General features: G+C 27.5%; 1 protein-coding gene and 2 long non-coding RNA genes across 3 annotated transcripts; 1 reads left to right on the top strand and 2 right to left on the bottom strand.

Annotated features, from left to right (window-relative positions):
- The first annotated feature begins 465 nt into the window (after positions 1 to 465).
- LOC102662158 (uncharacterized) lies at positions 466 to 1,481 on the top strand. The gene is made up of 3 exons (XR_005887181.1): positions 466 to 521; positions 655 to 683; positions 1,405 to 1,481. It is a non-coding gene; the product is annotated as an uncharacterized lncRNA (long non-coding RNA).
- A 4,048-nt stretch (positions 1,482 to 5,529) lies between these two features.
- On the bottom strand, positions 5,530 to 6,017 carry LOC121173050 (uncharacterized). The gene is made up of 3 exons (XR_005887180.1): positions 5,940 to 6,017; positions 5,752 to 5,842; positions 5,530 to 5,614 (listed from the first exon to the last, which is right to left on the bottom strand). It is a non-coding gene; the product is annotated as an uncharacterized lncRNA (long non-coding RNA).
- Positions 6,018 to 6,709: 692 nt separating this feature from the next.
- On the bottom strand, positions 6,710 to 15,244 carry LOC102662035 (uncharacterized). Its single transcript, XM_041012639.1, has 5 exons — positions 15,109 to 15,244; positions 9,376 to 9,446; positions 8,102 to 8,965; positions 6,895 to 6,948; positions 6,710 to 6,742 (listed from the first exon to the last, which is right to left on the bottom strand). The coding sequence occupies exons 1-5, from the start codon at positions 15,242 to 15,244 to the stop codon at positions 6,710 to 6,712; spliced, it is 1,158 nt and encodes a 385-aa protein (XP_040868573.1).
- Positions 15,245 to 16,500: the final 1,256 nt, after the last annotated feature.

The following is a 16,500-nucleotide window of genomic DNA, read 5'->3' as shown; positions in this document are numbered from 1 at the left end:
ACAATTAGATTGTGATTGTGCCAAGATAACATCAAACATAATTTTTTTCCAACCATATTAAGATAAATAAATATATATCAGGCATGAATATCTTAATAAATGCCCACAAAAAAATCTTTATAAATATTTGGTTTAATATAGTTGCTTAGTTATGCTTTCATACTTATATATCACTAGACACTAGTGCTTAAGTAAATTTTCTATATTAAATTTTTTAATAGTTTATCAGGGAAATAATATGTTATTTGATGTGCTCTATAAGCTGTGGATATATTAATTTTTGGATTTTGTTGCCTTATATATGTTAGTCCTATATATGCACTATTTATCACTATTAAATATTTAATTAGGTAGAAAGATAGAGTACATGGTTAGAAATATATAATTAATATTAAATTTGGTAATTTTGGTTTATACATAGTTTATAGAGACACTTTTACAATGAATATATTCTCCTGTGCACGTAGGGAAGTTTGGTTGGAAGAATTCACTCGTACCGCCAATTCCTTAGTCAAGCAAGGGTATGATATACTGAATTTATTGTTGAAGAAATATTTCTTGACTTAATTCACTAATTTGTTAGATGAGATATTTCTTGGCATTGTAAAAATCATGAGAATTGAAACTTTCTCTTTTTTTTTCCTTGAGAAACAGGTCGTGAGGAAACCAACATCACCTGTCACGTAAGTGGATCTATATGCAAATCCTAAAATTTCTTAACTGTTCTTTGTGTTAAATACAAAAGAAAATGCAAACTCTAATTAAGGAAAAAAAGAAAAAAAATCATATAAAAAATATAGAAGTTATTTAAAACCTTTTAATTAACTTAAAAAATATGTTTTATATACTCTTTAATTTAAAATACTAGCTAACAAGACCCTTTGTTAGAATCAAAATTTAGAATTATCTCTATAAAATCCCAAAAATATACATATAATTGCTTAAACTCATAATTTATTGGGAGCACAATTCAGTTTTCCAAATAAATGTAATCTGAAAAGTCTAAGAGGTGCATTTCAAGAGGCAGTGAAATGTATCTTAACAATATAAAGGGCACACGTGGAAAAGATGAATCATCTCAACCAAAGCAAAAGAAGAAAGTCAATGTGTGACCATGTGATCACTTATGTGTGAGTCTCCCTTAAATTATCATTTTTTATAAGACTGCTCGGATTGGTAAAATGACACACATACAATTTAAAATGGATTATAATTCTTGTAATCATATTTGATAGAGTTAAATACTTTTGTAACAATTTTTGTGGAGGACCAGAAGTAGATAAGAAATATTGAGTTACATTAGTTATTGTGCTTTCCATGTAAAATCTTCTGGGTGTGTGAGTGATCCGTCAGTGCTTTTTATTTTCAATATAATGATGATGGATTTTTTGTTTATCATTGCAGGCTTACCGATCAGTGGTGCTGTAGGCTAGATATCGCCCTCTTCATACCCTTATCCACGGTCAACTATACAATGAAGTAAGTTTATGGCATATAATGTTATTGCTTTCTTGTTAATTATCATTGTTTTTTGCGAGGAAATCTTACATATATTTTAATAACATTTAAACTTAGGTTTTGTGGTGGACCCATTGATTATGTGTTCTTTCACATAATTAAATTCAACAATCTGGACTTATATGATTATATGATGAGTACAAATTTGGTAAGTCATATATGAGAATTAATTATCTCCTATTGAATTTTAACAAAAGAAAATCTTTTTCATTGACTGAATGGATGTAATTTAACTGCATAAAGATGTATTTTTTTAATATAAAAATCATTTTAACATTACATCTTTGTGCAGTGTGCAAAGATTGTACTTCCTTCACAAATTGTAATATTGTCTACAACCAACAGCAAATATCACTTCTTAGGGGCAATTTTTTCAGGGGTGAGTCTGATGTCAATATCATTTTACATTATCATTTATTTTTTCTTAATTTTAAGTTGCCTTTTAATGAAACTTTTTACTAGAAGCAGGGGAAATAACTGTTTTTTTTATATATTTACAATTTGACTAATTAGTGAATGACACAGGATACGGTGTTTATTCAACCTGTCTAAGTTATGAAATAAAGGTTCAAAGAGTTGTTGTGAGCCGAAAGAGCATGAAATCAGAGGAAGAGACCAATCATGAGATCTTCATGTAACAACCCTATCAAAAAATTGATACTTGTCACATAGAGTTGCATGCTGTACTTGATGGAAATCGTCGTTGGTGAGAACATTGCAGGATAAAATAGAGTGAGGGTGTTGAGGAGAAGAATGAAATAAAGCAAAGGAAGAAAAGAGTTGCCACCTAGGTTTGTAGCAAGACGAGCTAGAGATAGCAATTTTTGCACAAGCAGCCAACTAAACGGCTTGTGGCTCTGAAAAGTTCTGTAATTATAAATGTTTGTTTTGACATTTTATAACATATGTACTGTTGGTTTTTATCATGATCCAACTCCAATGGTGACTAGCGCACAGACTACTACTCGATCTAGTCCAACAAACCTTAACTATCATCAGCTCCAACTAAAATAGTAATTTAATACTAATTTATAAACCCTACATAATGGATTCCTATTGAAATTTCGGGAGAATTTTTCCTAAAAATAGACATCCCTAAAACCTGTATAATTACCGCAATACAATATCAACTAACACATGACCTTATAGGCTAAACAGATTTACATATATATCACTACTTTAAGTTTGAATGACAATGTAATAGAGTAACTACAAGGTATCATTGTATAGTCCAAAAAATGACAACTTACAACATACTTTGAATGACCCAATTGGCCCTTCAATACAAAAACGGCTCACCCAAAATATGAGTCACTAGTAAGAGGTGTTGGGTTCTACACAAACCTAAGGATTATCTGAAATAGATTAAGAGAGACAATATGAGTCATCACTCACTGAATAGATAGTTAAGAAGGTAACAAGCAGGATATGACAACACTACACATAAGACAATCTTAAATGTAAAAAATCTCATCAAATTCACAACACTTGTTATATGAAATCGAAGTATAATGGTTCAAATAGAACTATAATAAGCTCCCTGCCTTTAAATATATCTCTAAGATTGGCTCCTCGACTAATAATATAAATGTCAAATGTCAGGCTCCCTACCTGAAAATATATCTTAAATATAGGATCCCCCGACTAGTAATAACAACATCAACGTCAAGCTCCCCGCTTGTAAGTAAAAAACCAATGATAGGCTCCTTGACTAAAGATAAGTCATAGTGCACCAAAATTAACACCTAATCTTGTTAGCTGTAGTATTCTCAGAAACTATTTTCCCAAAACATTCAAAATTTAAATTCACAATTTGTTTTCATAGAAAAACATCCCCACTAACTTCTCTATCATTTTCCCATCTCAAATCAAACTAATGATTTAACAATGAAGCAATAATATCCAAACCATAGAGTTTCCAAAATCCATAATTTAATAACCTCAATTTTCTAAATCACCATACCGTAACAGATTATGCTTTTGTATTTATAACAAAACATATTATCATGTCCCTTAAAAAATATATTTCAAGTAAATAGCTTCATAAACATTCACTTTGTCTTCTCTAAAAAAAAATCATTCACTTTGTGACATAAAGAGGTACAATAACAAATGAATCATGTAAAATAAGAATTTTGAGAAATAGTTTAGGACTTGTTACAGTCCCCATATTTACTCACAGACTTCCTAAGATGATAGAGTTGAGGTCAACAGCCGAGACGGGTGAGGTGTACGCGAACAATCTAGTGTATTATAAAATTAAATTAGAATCCCAAAGAAAAAAATAACTATAACATTTCTAAATTTAAACATGTCCACAGATACAATTCTCACTTTCACTATTTAGAATATCATGTATCCATAATGATCATATGGTCGCAAACCAAACAACCCTCCATGCAAGAAGTAATTTTTTGGGTCCATGTGTTGCATTTCTGACTTTTCTGATTCATCTTTGAAGCTTTGGGTTTGGCTGCTATGGTTTTCCATTGTCCCCGCATTCCTTCCCGACTTCCCGTGACTAATTTTTCCACCATTCGTTCCAATCGAGCAATAAGTCTCTCTTGTGGGTTAAATCGGGACTCAAAACGTGCTTCACAACCTTCACTATTATGAAGGATGCGGTTGGCTGGAATCTTTTGATAAGTAGTTTTTCAATACATTTTAAATGGGTTGCCAAATATTTTTTTATGGTTTTTAATAGTTAGAAAAATAATTGTCACATCGTTATTTAATTAATAGAAACTCAATCAAAAGAACAAAAACCAAAATAACAAATAGATTAAGGATCAATGTCAGTCATAAAAATTTAAAAACTAAAAAAAAAAGTTGGTGCAAGTTGAAGGACTATAAACATAATGTTGTAAAATATTTTTCTTTTTCCATTAAAGTGTAGTTTGGTGCTTTGCATATGCACTGTTAGAGGAACCTAAGCCGCACTATTAACCAAACCTGATAGAACTAAAACGTGCAGTTGTGCTATATCTTGAAGATGCACGGAGAAAAAGACATGCATGGTAGAAGACAATGAAAATAAATGATACTGAGTAAATGGCTTTTGATCATTTGTTAGAATATATATGTACAATATATGATTCTACTTCAAATAAAACCATTTATATATTTCAATGATTCAAACACAAGCTAATTGAAAACTCAAAACTATAATGTTAGATTTCATCTTAAAATCAATTGGCACTAAGTAAAGTTGTTTAACAGATATATAAGTTACACCCCAAGAACTGAAGTAAGCCATATAAGACTTCCTAACATTTAGAAAAATCAAAGGAAGGTTGAAGTCCTCTTACTCAAGAATTGAGCAATGACTAACGATACTATACATTTAAAAACCATATCAATGTAATAATCATAATCCATGCGTACAAATATCAAAAACCCATAAAAAATACCAAGCTTGCAATATAGGACAAAGCCAAAAAAGAGAACTAAAATTAAATAAAACATAAGAAAATCTAGATAAATTCTGGGGAAATCCATATAGCACCTATGTTATAAAATGTTCAAACAAATATTTATAAATTGCAGCACTTCTTAGAGCCTCAAGCCAGCCAATGTGACTACTTATCAAAGTTGCTACTCTAGCTGAATTGCTATAGCACTAGCTAGGTACCAGCCATTTTAATCAATTACATCGAGTTACTTTCATGGTACTCAATTTTTTGATACAGTGCAGTTGCAACTGCAACATGGCATGGTCTACTAATTGGTCTCTTTCTCTTTCCTCTTATTTCACGCCGTTCTAGCTTATAGCAATTCTTTGAACCTTTTGTTTATGACTTGAGGCTGCTTTGGCTCAGGAACCAAAATGCATATTTAGGCAGGTTCAACAAATAGTGTATCCTGTGTCATTCACTGGTTAGTCAATTGCCAATATTGAAAAAGGCAGAGGAAATTAATCCCTCCACGCAGCTAAATGTTCCATCAAAAGACATCTTCAAATTAAGGAAAATTAAATAATAATGTGAAATGATATTAATATCATACTCACCCCTGGAAAAATTGCCCCTAAAAAGTGATATTTGCTGCTAGTAGTAGATAAGATTATAGTCTGTGGAGGGAGTTCAATTTTTGCACACTGCATAAATATATATGTAATTTTAAAATGATTCTTATATATTATAACATTCATTAATATGCCGCTAAATAAATTTATTCCATTAATAGTTCAATTTTTGTAACATAAGAAAATCAATTTCTATATATATGACTCACCAGATTTTTACTCTTTAAACGATCGTACAAGTTGAGATGATTGAAATGAGTTATGTGAAAGAACACATAATCAATAGGTCCACCAAGAATCCTAAATTTAAAATGTTATTAAAATATTTATAAGATTTTCTCATAAAAGCAAATGTTAATTAAGAAGACAGCAATAACATTATGTATCATAAAATTACTTCATTGTATAGTTAACTGCATTTGTGGGTAAGAAGAGGACAATCTCCAGCCTAGGCCCCCATTCAGCAGTAAGCCTGCAGTAACCAACAAAAATCAATAATTGAGTTAGGGAAAAAATGTCACTAACGGGATCACTCATGCCCAAATTTTTAGATTGAACGCACAATAATATAGTTCAATACTTATTACCTAGCAACCACTACTAACACCCAAGAGTTAAAAAAAAATGATAAAACAATCTCACTAATAGATACTCTCACACAAGTGATTATATGCCCCCACTCTAACTTTCTTCTCTGGCTCTGATCGGTGATTCATCTTTTTCACGTGAGCCCTTTATATAATAAAGGTTCATGGCTCTATTCATGAATGAGACTTAGTGAATCTTAATTATCTCATCTCTTTACCTACCTTTCATTATAGTACGCAAGTTCTCGAAGAGTTTAGGTACATTTTACCACGTCTTCGAATGTACCTCTTAACTTTCCACTACTGCATTTATTTCTAAAATTGAATTATTCTCTCAACAAATTAGTGTTTAAACAATTACTCCAGCAAAGAGTCTTGTAAAGTAGTATTCTAAATTAAAGAATATTATACATTTTTTAAGTTAATTAACATGTTTTAAATAACTATTTTTTATATGCTATTTTTTCTTTTTCATTTTCATTTTCATTTTCATTTTTATCCTTAGCTTTGGCAAATGTTTATTTTTGTAATTAACACACAGCACAGTTAATAATATTTTCGGATTTCAATATAGATTCACTTACGTGACAGGTGATGTTGGTTTCCTCACAACCTGTTTCACAAGGAAAAAAGAGGGAGAAATTTCAGGTACTTAGTAGTCAATCTCATAATTGTTATAATGCCAAAAAAAAAAAACTCATATAGCAAATAGACATTTAAGCCAAGAAATATTTCTAGCTTCAACAATAAATTAAGATATCATACCCTTGCTTGAGTAAGGGAATCGTCATTCAAGTGAATTCTTTCAACCAAACTTCCCTACAAGCACAATAGAATATATTTATATCGTAAAAGCATCTCTATAAATCATATAAACTAATATTACCAAATTTAATATTAATTAAAGTAATATAGATTTCTAACAACATATTTACCTAATCATATATTTAAGTGCTATATGGTAGGACACAAATTGCATACAATATAACGTTTAAGGCTGAGATTTTTTAGATGAAGTTTAATTATAATAATAGTTCAAAAATATATATATACACAATGTGGTTTGATGGAAATAACGATTTGTTTCTTTTGACGAACTATTTTTTGTAACATTTATCAATTCCCTATATTTAATAATGATAACAAAATCCAAAATTAATAAATCTACATCTTATAGAGGACATCACATAACATGTTGCTTCTTACTAAACTATCAATAAATTTAATATATAAAATTTTACTTAAGCATCGGTGATAATATATAAGTATGAAAGAATAATTAAGCAACTATATTGAAATAAATATTTATTAACATGTACATGCCTGATATTTATTTATCTTAATATGGTTGGAAAGAAATCTTATCTATGTCATATCACAATCACAATCTAATTCTTTTTAGATATTTATATTTATATTTAGTTAAACCATGTTGGATGTGCAATGCTATAATTTGAAAATCACTAAAAGTATAATGCAATCAGGATTGAACTGAAAGTCATGGGAAAATTAACTATACCTTTAGAAGATACACAAGAAAACAATTAATTGGAAAGAAAATAGTACATAAGGACATGTTTGGATATTAAGTATGAGTGGTTTTGAGATCGCTGCTCTAGTGGAAAAAATTATATGTTTCAGGAGAAAAGCTCTCAAAAACTATCAAAAGAACTTTTAACATTTATTCAAACAGGTTATAAACAGGTTAAACATGCATACATAGTTAATGTTAACCGTGTCTGCACAAATCTTGTAATCCAAAGAAATGTAAAGGCAGAGATGGTTTAGGGTTTATCACTTCAATTGTTTGTTTTTCTTATGTAATTTTAAATAGGACTTCAATCAAAGAACTGGAAAGTCATTTTGTATTTTGTAACACACACATATATATATATATATAAAGGACATAATGGATATATATACATTATGTTTTAGAAATTATCAGAATAATGAGACAAGTTAGTTAGTTTACCTCCCAGGCATGCACAAAGTTTGGAAAGTCTGAGAGAGGTGGTGGGCGAAGCCAAAATTTTCCTTGATTATGCTGAGGCATCATTGCAGGTATACCTTGTGGACCAATCCCAGTCATTAGGTATGGAATGTACCTTGGAAATTGTTGGTAACTACTGTTGCTGCTACTGTCGTAGGGAAGCATTGGGAAGCTTGATTTTGATGAACATGATTGAAACTGAGTCAATGGGTTTCCTGTTGTATTTGGAAACACAGAATTACCAAATGAAGTGCCAATTTGAGGAGGATCTTGTGGATCAGTAGTTGCTAACCTAACTGTTGTGCTAGCACCAGCAACAACACTAGCATTAACAGTACTAGTGCCAATTTGAGGAGGATCTTGTGGATCAGTAGTTGCTAACCTAACTGTTGTGCTAGCACCAGCAACAACACTAGCATTAACAGTACTAGTGCAACCAATACCACCAACACTAGCACTAGCACCAACACTTGTACAACCATAAGGATGCACTGGGAAACTTGGTGATTGAAATTGAGTGAATGCTTCAGATACAACTACCCCAGCTGCAGGTGGAATTGAAATGTTCACTTCCTCTAATGAATTTGAGGTCAAGAGAGTAGTTGAATTTCTGTCATTGGTTACACTATGTGCTAGCCCCTCCACTGCTTTAAGGACTTCCAAGGAAATATCATCTAAAGGAATTTGCTCATTGTTCTCTTCCAATTTCAAAATATCATCGTCATTACATAGCCGTGCCATTAAATCATCATAGATATTCTTTGGCTCAGAGTTGGTGGGAGAAGGAACATATATCTCATTCATTGTTGCTTGTGGGATAAGCGGGTATAGGCTACTTTCAGCCTCCTGAACACAAAAAGTATATGAAAAATAAATGACCAATGCCCAAAATAGATTGAAAATGCAGTAAAAGAATTATAACTCCTTGAAGGTGAAAGAGGAAAAAACACCAGCTGGAATTAATTATTCTCTAAAGTATAATATGTTGTTTTTGGTTTCTTAAAATATTAAAAAATATTAGTTGTAGTCCCTATAAAAAAAAATTAATATGCTTTTTGTTTTTACATTTAGTAAAAGTGGTGTAGTTTTAGTCCTTCATCAGGAACTAATTAAAACCACATGTTGATGAAACGTATTAAATTTTTATATTTAAGAACTATAATTATCCTTTTGAAATATTTTGAAGGTTCAAAAAAACATACTTTACCTTTATTCTACTAAATAAACTTTAAATTTTAGAAAGCAGAAATACGTACAGGTCTAACATTTTGGATACCCTCCATTGTTTGCTCTTCAACGATCATGCTACTACCCGAGATTAGGTCCTCTGAAAATATTAAACAAAAAGAAAATATAAACAGCAGGAAAAAATTGCCAAGTAGTAATGATGTGATACAGGGGAAACAGATATTAAATATAAAAATAAAAATCCATAATTTCAATACTAATAAATCATAAATAAATAAATAAAAAGTAACTTTTGATCTTTTTACAGAAGAATGTTATTACTACATTATTTATAGCTACATTCATAATTATTAAATCATTCTCCTCTATATGAGTATATGTACTACAAAAGAAACAAACTAATAAGAGGGTTTTTTCAGAATAAAGGAGCAATCAAAGTTATTTTACCATGGAAAGATGATCAGAAGAAAAGTAGAAAAAAATTTGATGACAAACACACATATTAAGAGATAGAGAGAGAGAGAACCTTGAAAATCGATGGGGAAAGGTATGGGAAATGTAGTTTCAGTCATTATCTTGCTTGATTCTAGACTCCTTTTTGAGGGTGAATCCATTGTTCCTTTATTTTTTGTAAGAGAGATTGATTGTGTGCTTAGCTTCTTAAAATTTCTTGAGAGTAAATCAGTAAACTGATGAATTCTAAGTCGGTGTTGGGACTTGGGAGTGTTTACCATCAGAGAAACGTTATATAAAGTAGTGACATCAACTTCTTAATTGTTCTGTAAAAAAAGTTAATAAAGTGTAACTAACTTGAGGATTCTGATGCTGTGCAACCGAAGCTTTTTTCAATTTCTTTACCTCTCTCTACTATTACTTCATTTCTCATCAGTTACTTGATTTGCTACCTAACAAAATTTCATTAATAAGTGCACAAGTTGCATGGGAGTTATGAGTAGATTATAGGATTATTTTGTTGCTTTTATTAACCCTTCAATAATAAATGTGAGTGAGGTGGGGTAAGGGTAACATAGTATTATCCTAATTTCATTTATTTTCTCAATTTCCATAATAAACTAAATAAGGGGAGAAGGAATTTTAATATTATTTCTTCTCAATTTACACTTTATTTTCTATCAAACCAAACAATTAAAAAAATCCACCATATTTTATTTTTTTTTTAGGAAAAAAACTTATATCATTTCATTCATAATAAAAAAATCAATAATACAAGTAGAAATGGAATCAAATAAACGATGACAAGAAAAAAACAATCTCAACTCTCTTACAATGAGCGACATGATAAAACTACATATTATCTACATCTCTCATTTTCATTTTTCTACTGTTTCATATTTCCATTCACCTTATTTTTTTTCCTTTTATTAATTAATATTTTTGTTTTAAAAATTTTGGGGTGCATAAACAGTTGAGTTCAGAGAGAGTCTAATTTAAAATTTTATTTTGAGAGTCGCACATTAGGGGAAAAAAATTATTTTGAGAGTCACACATCAAGAAAAAAAAAAGTTATTCATATATACATGTCAACTATCACTCATGGTATTGTCATGTGTGATTTACGTGTATAATGTCAACTATCATCTAGGCAAATATCATATCACATAAGCACGAAAGTTAATTTTAAAAAAAAAAATTAATGATGTGACTAAAGTAATAGCCAAATTATCTTTTCACGAACACAAATGACATTCTTATCCTTTTAAACACCGAAATGATCATAATTTACACTTTTAAATATCAAAGTGATAATTTACTCTTGTAATTATTATAAAGTTACTAAATATTTTCCAATGAAAATTAAATATAAACACGATATCCATAGTTGATAGTCTATACATGTTAGAACGTTTTATAAAAAGAATTAATATTGACACGTGACCTTCTCCATAATTGTAAATAATTCATTCTTTGTTAATTTTTAAATTTTAAATTAAAAATTGATTTACATGTGTATCTCTTATTATGATTTATCATTATAGTTATTTATCTAATAATATAAAATAAAATTGTGAATCCACTTACATGTTTAGATTACACGAGGCGTCTCAAGAGAGACTTTCAAGTTTCAAAACACACATGTCAACTACATACAAATTCAGATAACATTGTCATGATATGATGCTCATCAATGTTTAACTCGGTTAAAAACCTTCTTTTTTTCTACACAATTTCGTCATTAATAATATACTATAAATTGAATAACCAGTCAGTACTATAACCATATGAGGAAATAATCAATCAGCATTAATAAGAAATTATTTCAAATCAATCTGCATAAAGAATTAAAAATAGAATATACAATTTGATTAGTTGAATACATAAATGTATATAATAAGTATAATTTAAATATATATGTATAATTTCATTAATATATAAACTTAAATATATGTAATTAAGGTAATTGTTCTTGATTTTGCTCTTAATCAAGGTAATTCTCTTGATTTCGATAAAACTCAAACTAAAAAACTGTGTTGTCTATATATTATAGATGATGGGTTTAAAGCTTGCTCCCAGGCTCTCTTTAGTATGTGGCCTTGCAGATGTCACAGGAACAATCTTTATTAGGCTTTTGTAGTCTTCTTTTTTCCTTCACCTTTGTGTCTGTATATGTATTTCTTACTCAAAAGAATTTAAAAGAAATGTCTGACATCAAAGAAATGGTTGACTACTTATTACCATTTCATATATAAGATTTTCTTATTTTACTGAAATGCCAGATATGTATGTCCATACAGTGCTCAAATTTTACTATAAGATCATCATGTCAAAGGATTATTAAATAAAACCAATTTTTAATTATAAAAATCAATTTGATGTTTATACACTAATTAAAATGTTGACAACTAAAAAATAATCTGAAAAGAAATGTGTTTTCAACAAGCTCTTTAAATAAGATTTTAATTTTGTGGTATTTTATGCTTATGATTATATTTTTTTGAAAGATATTTAAATGAGATTTTAGTTTAATAATTATTATATTTTAACTAATAGTATATATTTACCAATTTTTATATTAATTACAGTATGGGTAACAGATAAGAATACAGCCGTTTAGGTACTCAACTACTGAAAATAATACGGGTATTAAAGTTCTATCCACATGGACATGGGTTTGGGTATGAGAATTCTTTTAAAGTGCAAGTAAAGACAATAATAAATAATAATTACAAATATTATATACGTTAATCATAAATAATTTTAATACAAATTTAAAATTGATATATTTAAAATATTTTATAAAAATATTCATAAAAAAAAGATTTAGCCCGTGTCATACACAAGTCACACAGTTCTTTACAAAGTAAACAATCAATCATATTTTACAAATTAAGATTGATTAGGAATAAGATCCACACTGAAGTTATTTAATTAGGAATTAAAAATTCCTTCCACATAATGCTCACTTTTTTAGTAAAAAATGATATTTTTTTCAAAATATTTTTATATTCATTTTCTTAATTAAGAAAAACGACATAAAAATGATTTGATTGCATTTGCACATAGCACAAAATTAAATAACTCTTCTAAGGGAGAAGTTCTTTGCATGACTCTTTCAAAAAAAAAAAAGTTCTTTCCATAACTAAACAAAATTAATTGATATAATGTTTTGTCGTACTCGTGGACTAAACAAAACTAAACATAATATAGATTTTTATGAATGCAAACATAATATAGATGATGGGCTAATAAATTGATTATATATTTTATAATTAATACTAATTTTGTTTATGGGTTAAATTGATGTATTTTTAATGTTAATTGACTAAACTAATGTTAAACTTTCTTGAAGGAAGAAAATGGTGAAACTTTTATCCTTATAATAGAAAAAATAAGCACAATTATATATATATATATATATATATATTAATCTTCTGTTTTGTTTCTTTTTTTCTATCCCATTTATTTTATTTTTCTACTTCTTTTCATCAAATTATTTATTACATTTTTTTATTTTTTTATCTCCCTTCCTTTCACCCTCTTTTACTCCAAAACAGTGTACACTTTTTCTAAAAGAAAAAAAAATTAGTTTACAGTGGAATTGAAAGAAATGATAAATTTATTTTTTTAAATAAACTTTGCTTGGAACATGTGAACAACCTTTCAAAAAAATTAATTAATGAAACAGAAATTCAAGTCATTTTAAATTTTTAAATATTAAAAAAAGCATTTATAGCCGACAAATATGATCTAGTTGGTAAGAATTTAGAGTCATTTCACAAGCACGTGATTTGAATCTCACTCTTGATATAATAACTATATTGATGGGATTTGAAAGTAATATTAATGTTATATTTTTTTGAATTTTGAAACATGTCGTGATTGTAATGAATTTTTTAAAAAAATTTGAAATAAAAATAAAAGAAAAGTTATGAAAACTTTAATAACTCTTTATGTTTGTCACATCATATATTTATTTTTTTTATTTATGTCAATTTTTATCATGATATTATTTACTTTTGTAGTAAAAATATCAACTTATGTATTTTAATTTATGAGTTTTGAGAATCACATAATTTTTTTAAAATAAAAAACTTGGAATGAAAATAAAAGAAAAATTAAATTGACTCTAATGAGTCACATCATGTACTTTTGCAATAAAAATATTAACTTATGTACTCTAACTTGCATTAAATGAACTCTCGGAATCAACTTACATAAACTTTTCTTTACAAAATGATGTCTCTTTTAGCTTTCGTTCTAATATCATTAACTTTTGCAATAAAGACATTGGGTTTTGTATTTTGGATACATTAAATGAGCTCCCAGAATCAGCTTATCCAAACTTTTCTTTAAAAAAAAACTTTGATTGTATTTTTTATCCCAATTTTTTAATTTGGTAAATTTACTCCAACAAATTAATTTGATATATTTTATCCTTAATTTTTAAAAAACTTACAAATTTCACTACCAATTGTTTATCAATTAATAAGCATAAAAGTTGGGGTAAAAATTTTCAAAATAAAAAATAAAAATTTAGGGGTAAAACTAAAAATAAAAAGTTGGCGCAAAATTCGCCAAAAAAATAAAAAAATAAAAAGAAGTTGGGAGTAAAATACTCAAATTAATTTATGCTAAAATATAGTTTTTGTCTCCCTATTTTTTTTAATTTGTAATTTTGGTCCCCTTTTTTTAATCGAAATTTTTTTGTCTCCCACTTTAAAAAATTTACAATTTTAGTCTCCTTATTTTTTTAATTGAAACATTTCATCCACTACTTTTAAAAAATTTACAATTTTTGTCTCATTGGTCAACTTTAGACCGTTAACTATGTACATTTAGCGACATGAACTATACACACTATTTGATAAAATGTCACGAAAACATATTAATAACATTCATTCATATTTATCAAAAAAATGTAAATGTCATCAAAAAAATTTAGAAACATTTTTACTAAATGTTAGATGAAAAAATATGCTAAAAATCACATATTTAATAGTGTGTACTTAAAATAATTAATGTAATCAATTAATAAGTTTTAAAAAAGTAAATAACTATATTGTCCTTTAAAAAAATTATTTAAATCATCGGTGACACAAATCCAAGTTTTAAGACACTAATTAATTTAAAATAGGGTATTAAATAAAAATATACAATTATGTATAAAAATAAATTATTAAATTTAAAATGTTAGTTATCAAATTGAAATTAAATATAGAATTAAATATTTAAGGAGTATTTAAATTCAAATTAAAGTCTCATTTAACCATAAAATGTCAAATATGATTTACCAAACAGAAAATTAAATATTTTAAAGATTTAATTTATGTCAAAATCATTACCACAACCACCAACATGATTGTCACCGTTACTAACCCCACCATTATGATTATCGTCGTCGTCAGCATTGTCACCACTAATATGATTATCACTATTGTCGTCGTCAACGTCGATGACAACAATGATAGTGACACTCATGTTGATGGTGACGACAATGGTCATGAGAAGGACCTGGTGGTGGTGATGATTGTATGATGATAATCTTAACTTAAATTAAATTTTTAAAATATTTAATTTTCTGTTTAGTAAATTTTATAAAAAATTTATAACTAAAATGAAATTTTAATTTGAATTTAAAATATTTTAATTTTGATCTTTCATTATAATATAACTTATGAGAATCACCATTCTCATTCTCACATAAAGGATACCTCTCATATAAAATGTCATTTTTCTCTCTATATATGTAAAGTAAATAAAATAATATATACTAATTAATAAATCTAATAATATAAGATATCATTAATTGTATATTAATCTTTTTAATAATATTTGTTGACATTTATTATAACTTAACCGAAAGAAATGTATGATAAGAATTATACCTTTTACGCTAAAAAAGAATGATATATTTATGGCTTTTTTCAATTGTTATTATTATCTGGACGGATTGTTTTTTTTATTATTTTAAGTCTTATTTATCTATCTATATTGATTATTAACATTATATTATAACCAAATTTATATATTAAAGATCATTGTTATAAAATTTTATGATTTTTAATTATTATTATGATTATATTTGATGAGTTTGTTTTTTTTTTATTATTTTGAGATTATTATTGTGAGTTTTGTTTGATTGTTATTGAACTTGTGAGACTAAAATATCTTTCAAAACTGTAAAAAAATATTAAGAGTTATTAATACATGTACTTCTTTCTTGTTACATTTAAAATTAAAATAAATTTTGATTTTATGTGTAAAATTAATAAATAATTTTATAAAAATTTTAACTTATTTGTTAGAAGTTAGATATTTAAATAATTAAAAGTAAAAAAAATTCTAGCCGGATGGTTTCCTATATCCATCCATTGGAACAATCATATGGAAATAATCAAAATGTAGTTAAATATAAATTGTTCGAAATATAAGTATGAGGTGAATTAAAGTCTTATATTAGATAAGAATGGAAAGATTTAAGCATAATGAGGATAAAATTCATAATTTTAAGTCTTAAGATTTTGAGTTAAAATATAATATTAAAATAATTTAATTATATGATTATTCATGATCTTATCGGTATAAATCTCTATTGTCTTTATCTCTTTAGATTGCTCAACAACAATATATAATTAACTTTATAATGATTGCATAATTACGTACAAAAATAAACTAATACAACATTTATTTATCTAACAAAATTAATTTAAGGATACAATATGGTTTGTTAAATG

The sequence above is a fragment of the Glycine max genome, chromosome 2 (assembly GCF_000004515.6).
Source record: "Glycine max cultivar Williams 82 chromosome 2, Glycine_max_v4.0, whole genome shotgun sequence".
In the NCBI taxonomy this organism is placed as follows: Eukaryota; Viridiplantae; Streptophyta; class Magnoliopsida; order Fabales; family Fabaceae; genus Glycine; species Glycine max.
This window is presented reverse-complemented; position numbering and strand designations above follow the sequence as displayed.

Bases quoted from the DNA above. Each gene is read 5' to 3' on its own strand.
- LOC102662035 (XM_041012639.1), bottom strand. From the start codon at position 15,244: ATGAGTGTCACTATCATTGTTGTCATCGACGTTGACGACGACAATAGT. The intron at 9,447-15,108 runs GTAATGATTTTG...TAATATTTTCAG, and splicing joins CAATCATGTTGGTGGTTGTG to AGGACCTAATCTCGGGTAGT. The intron at 8,966-9,375 runs GTACGTATTTCT...TTTTGTGTTCAG, and splicing joins GTATCCAAAATGTTAGACCT to GAGGCTGAAAGTAGCCTATA.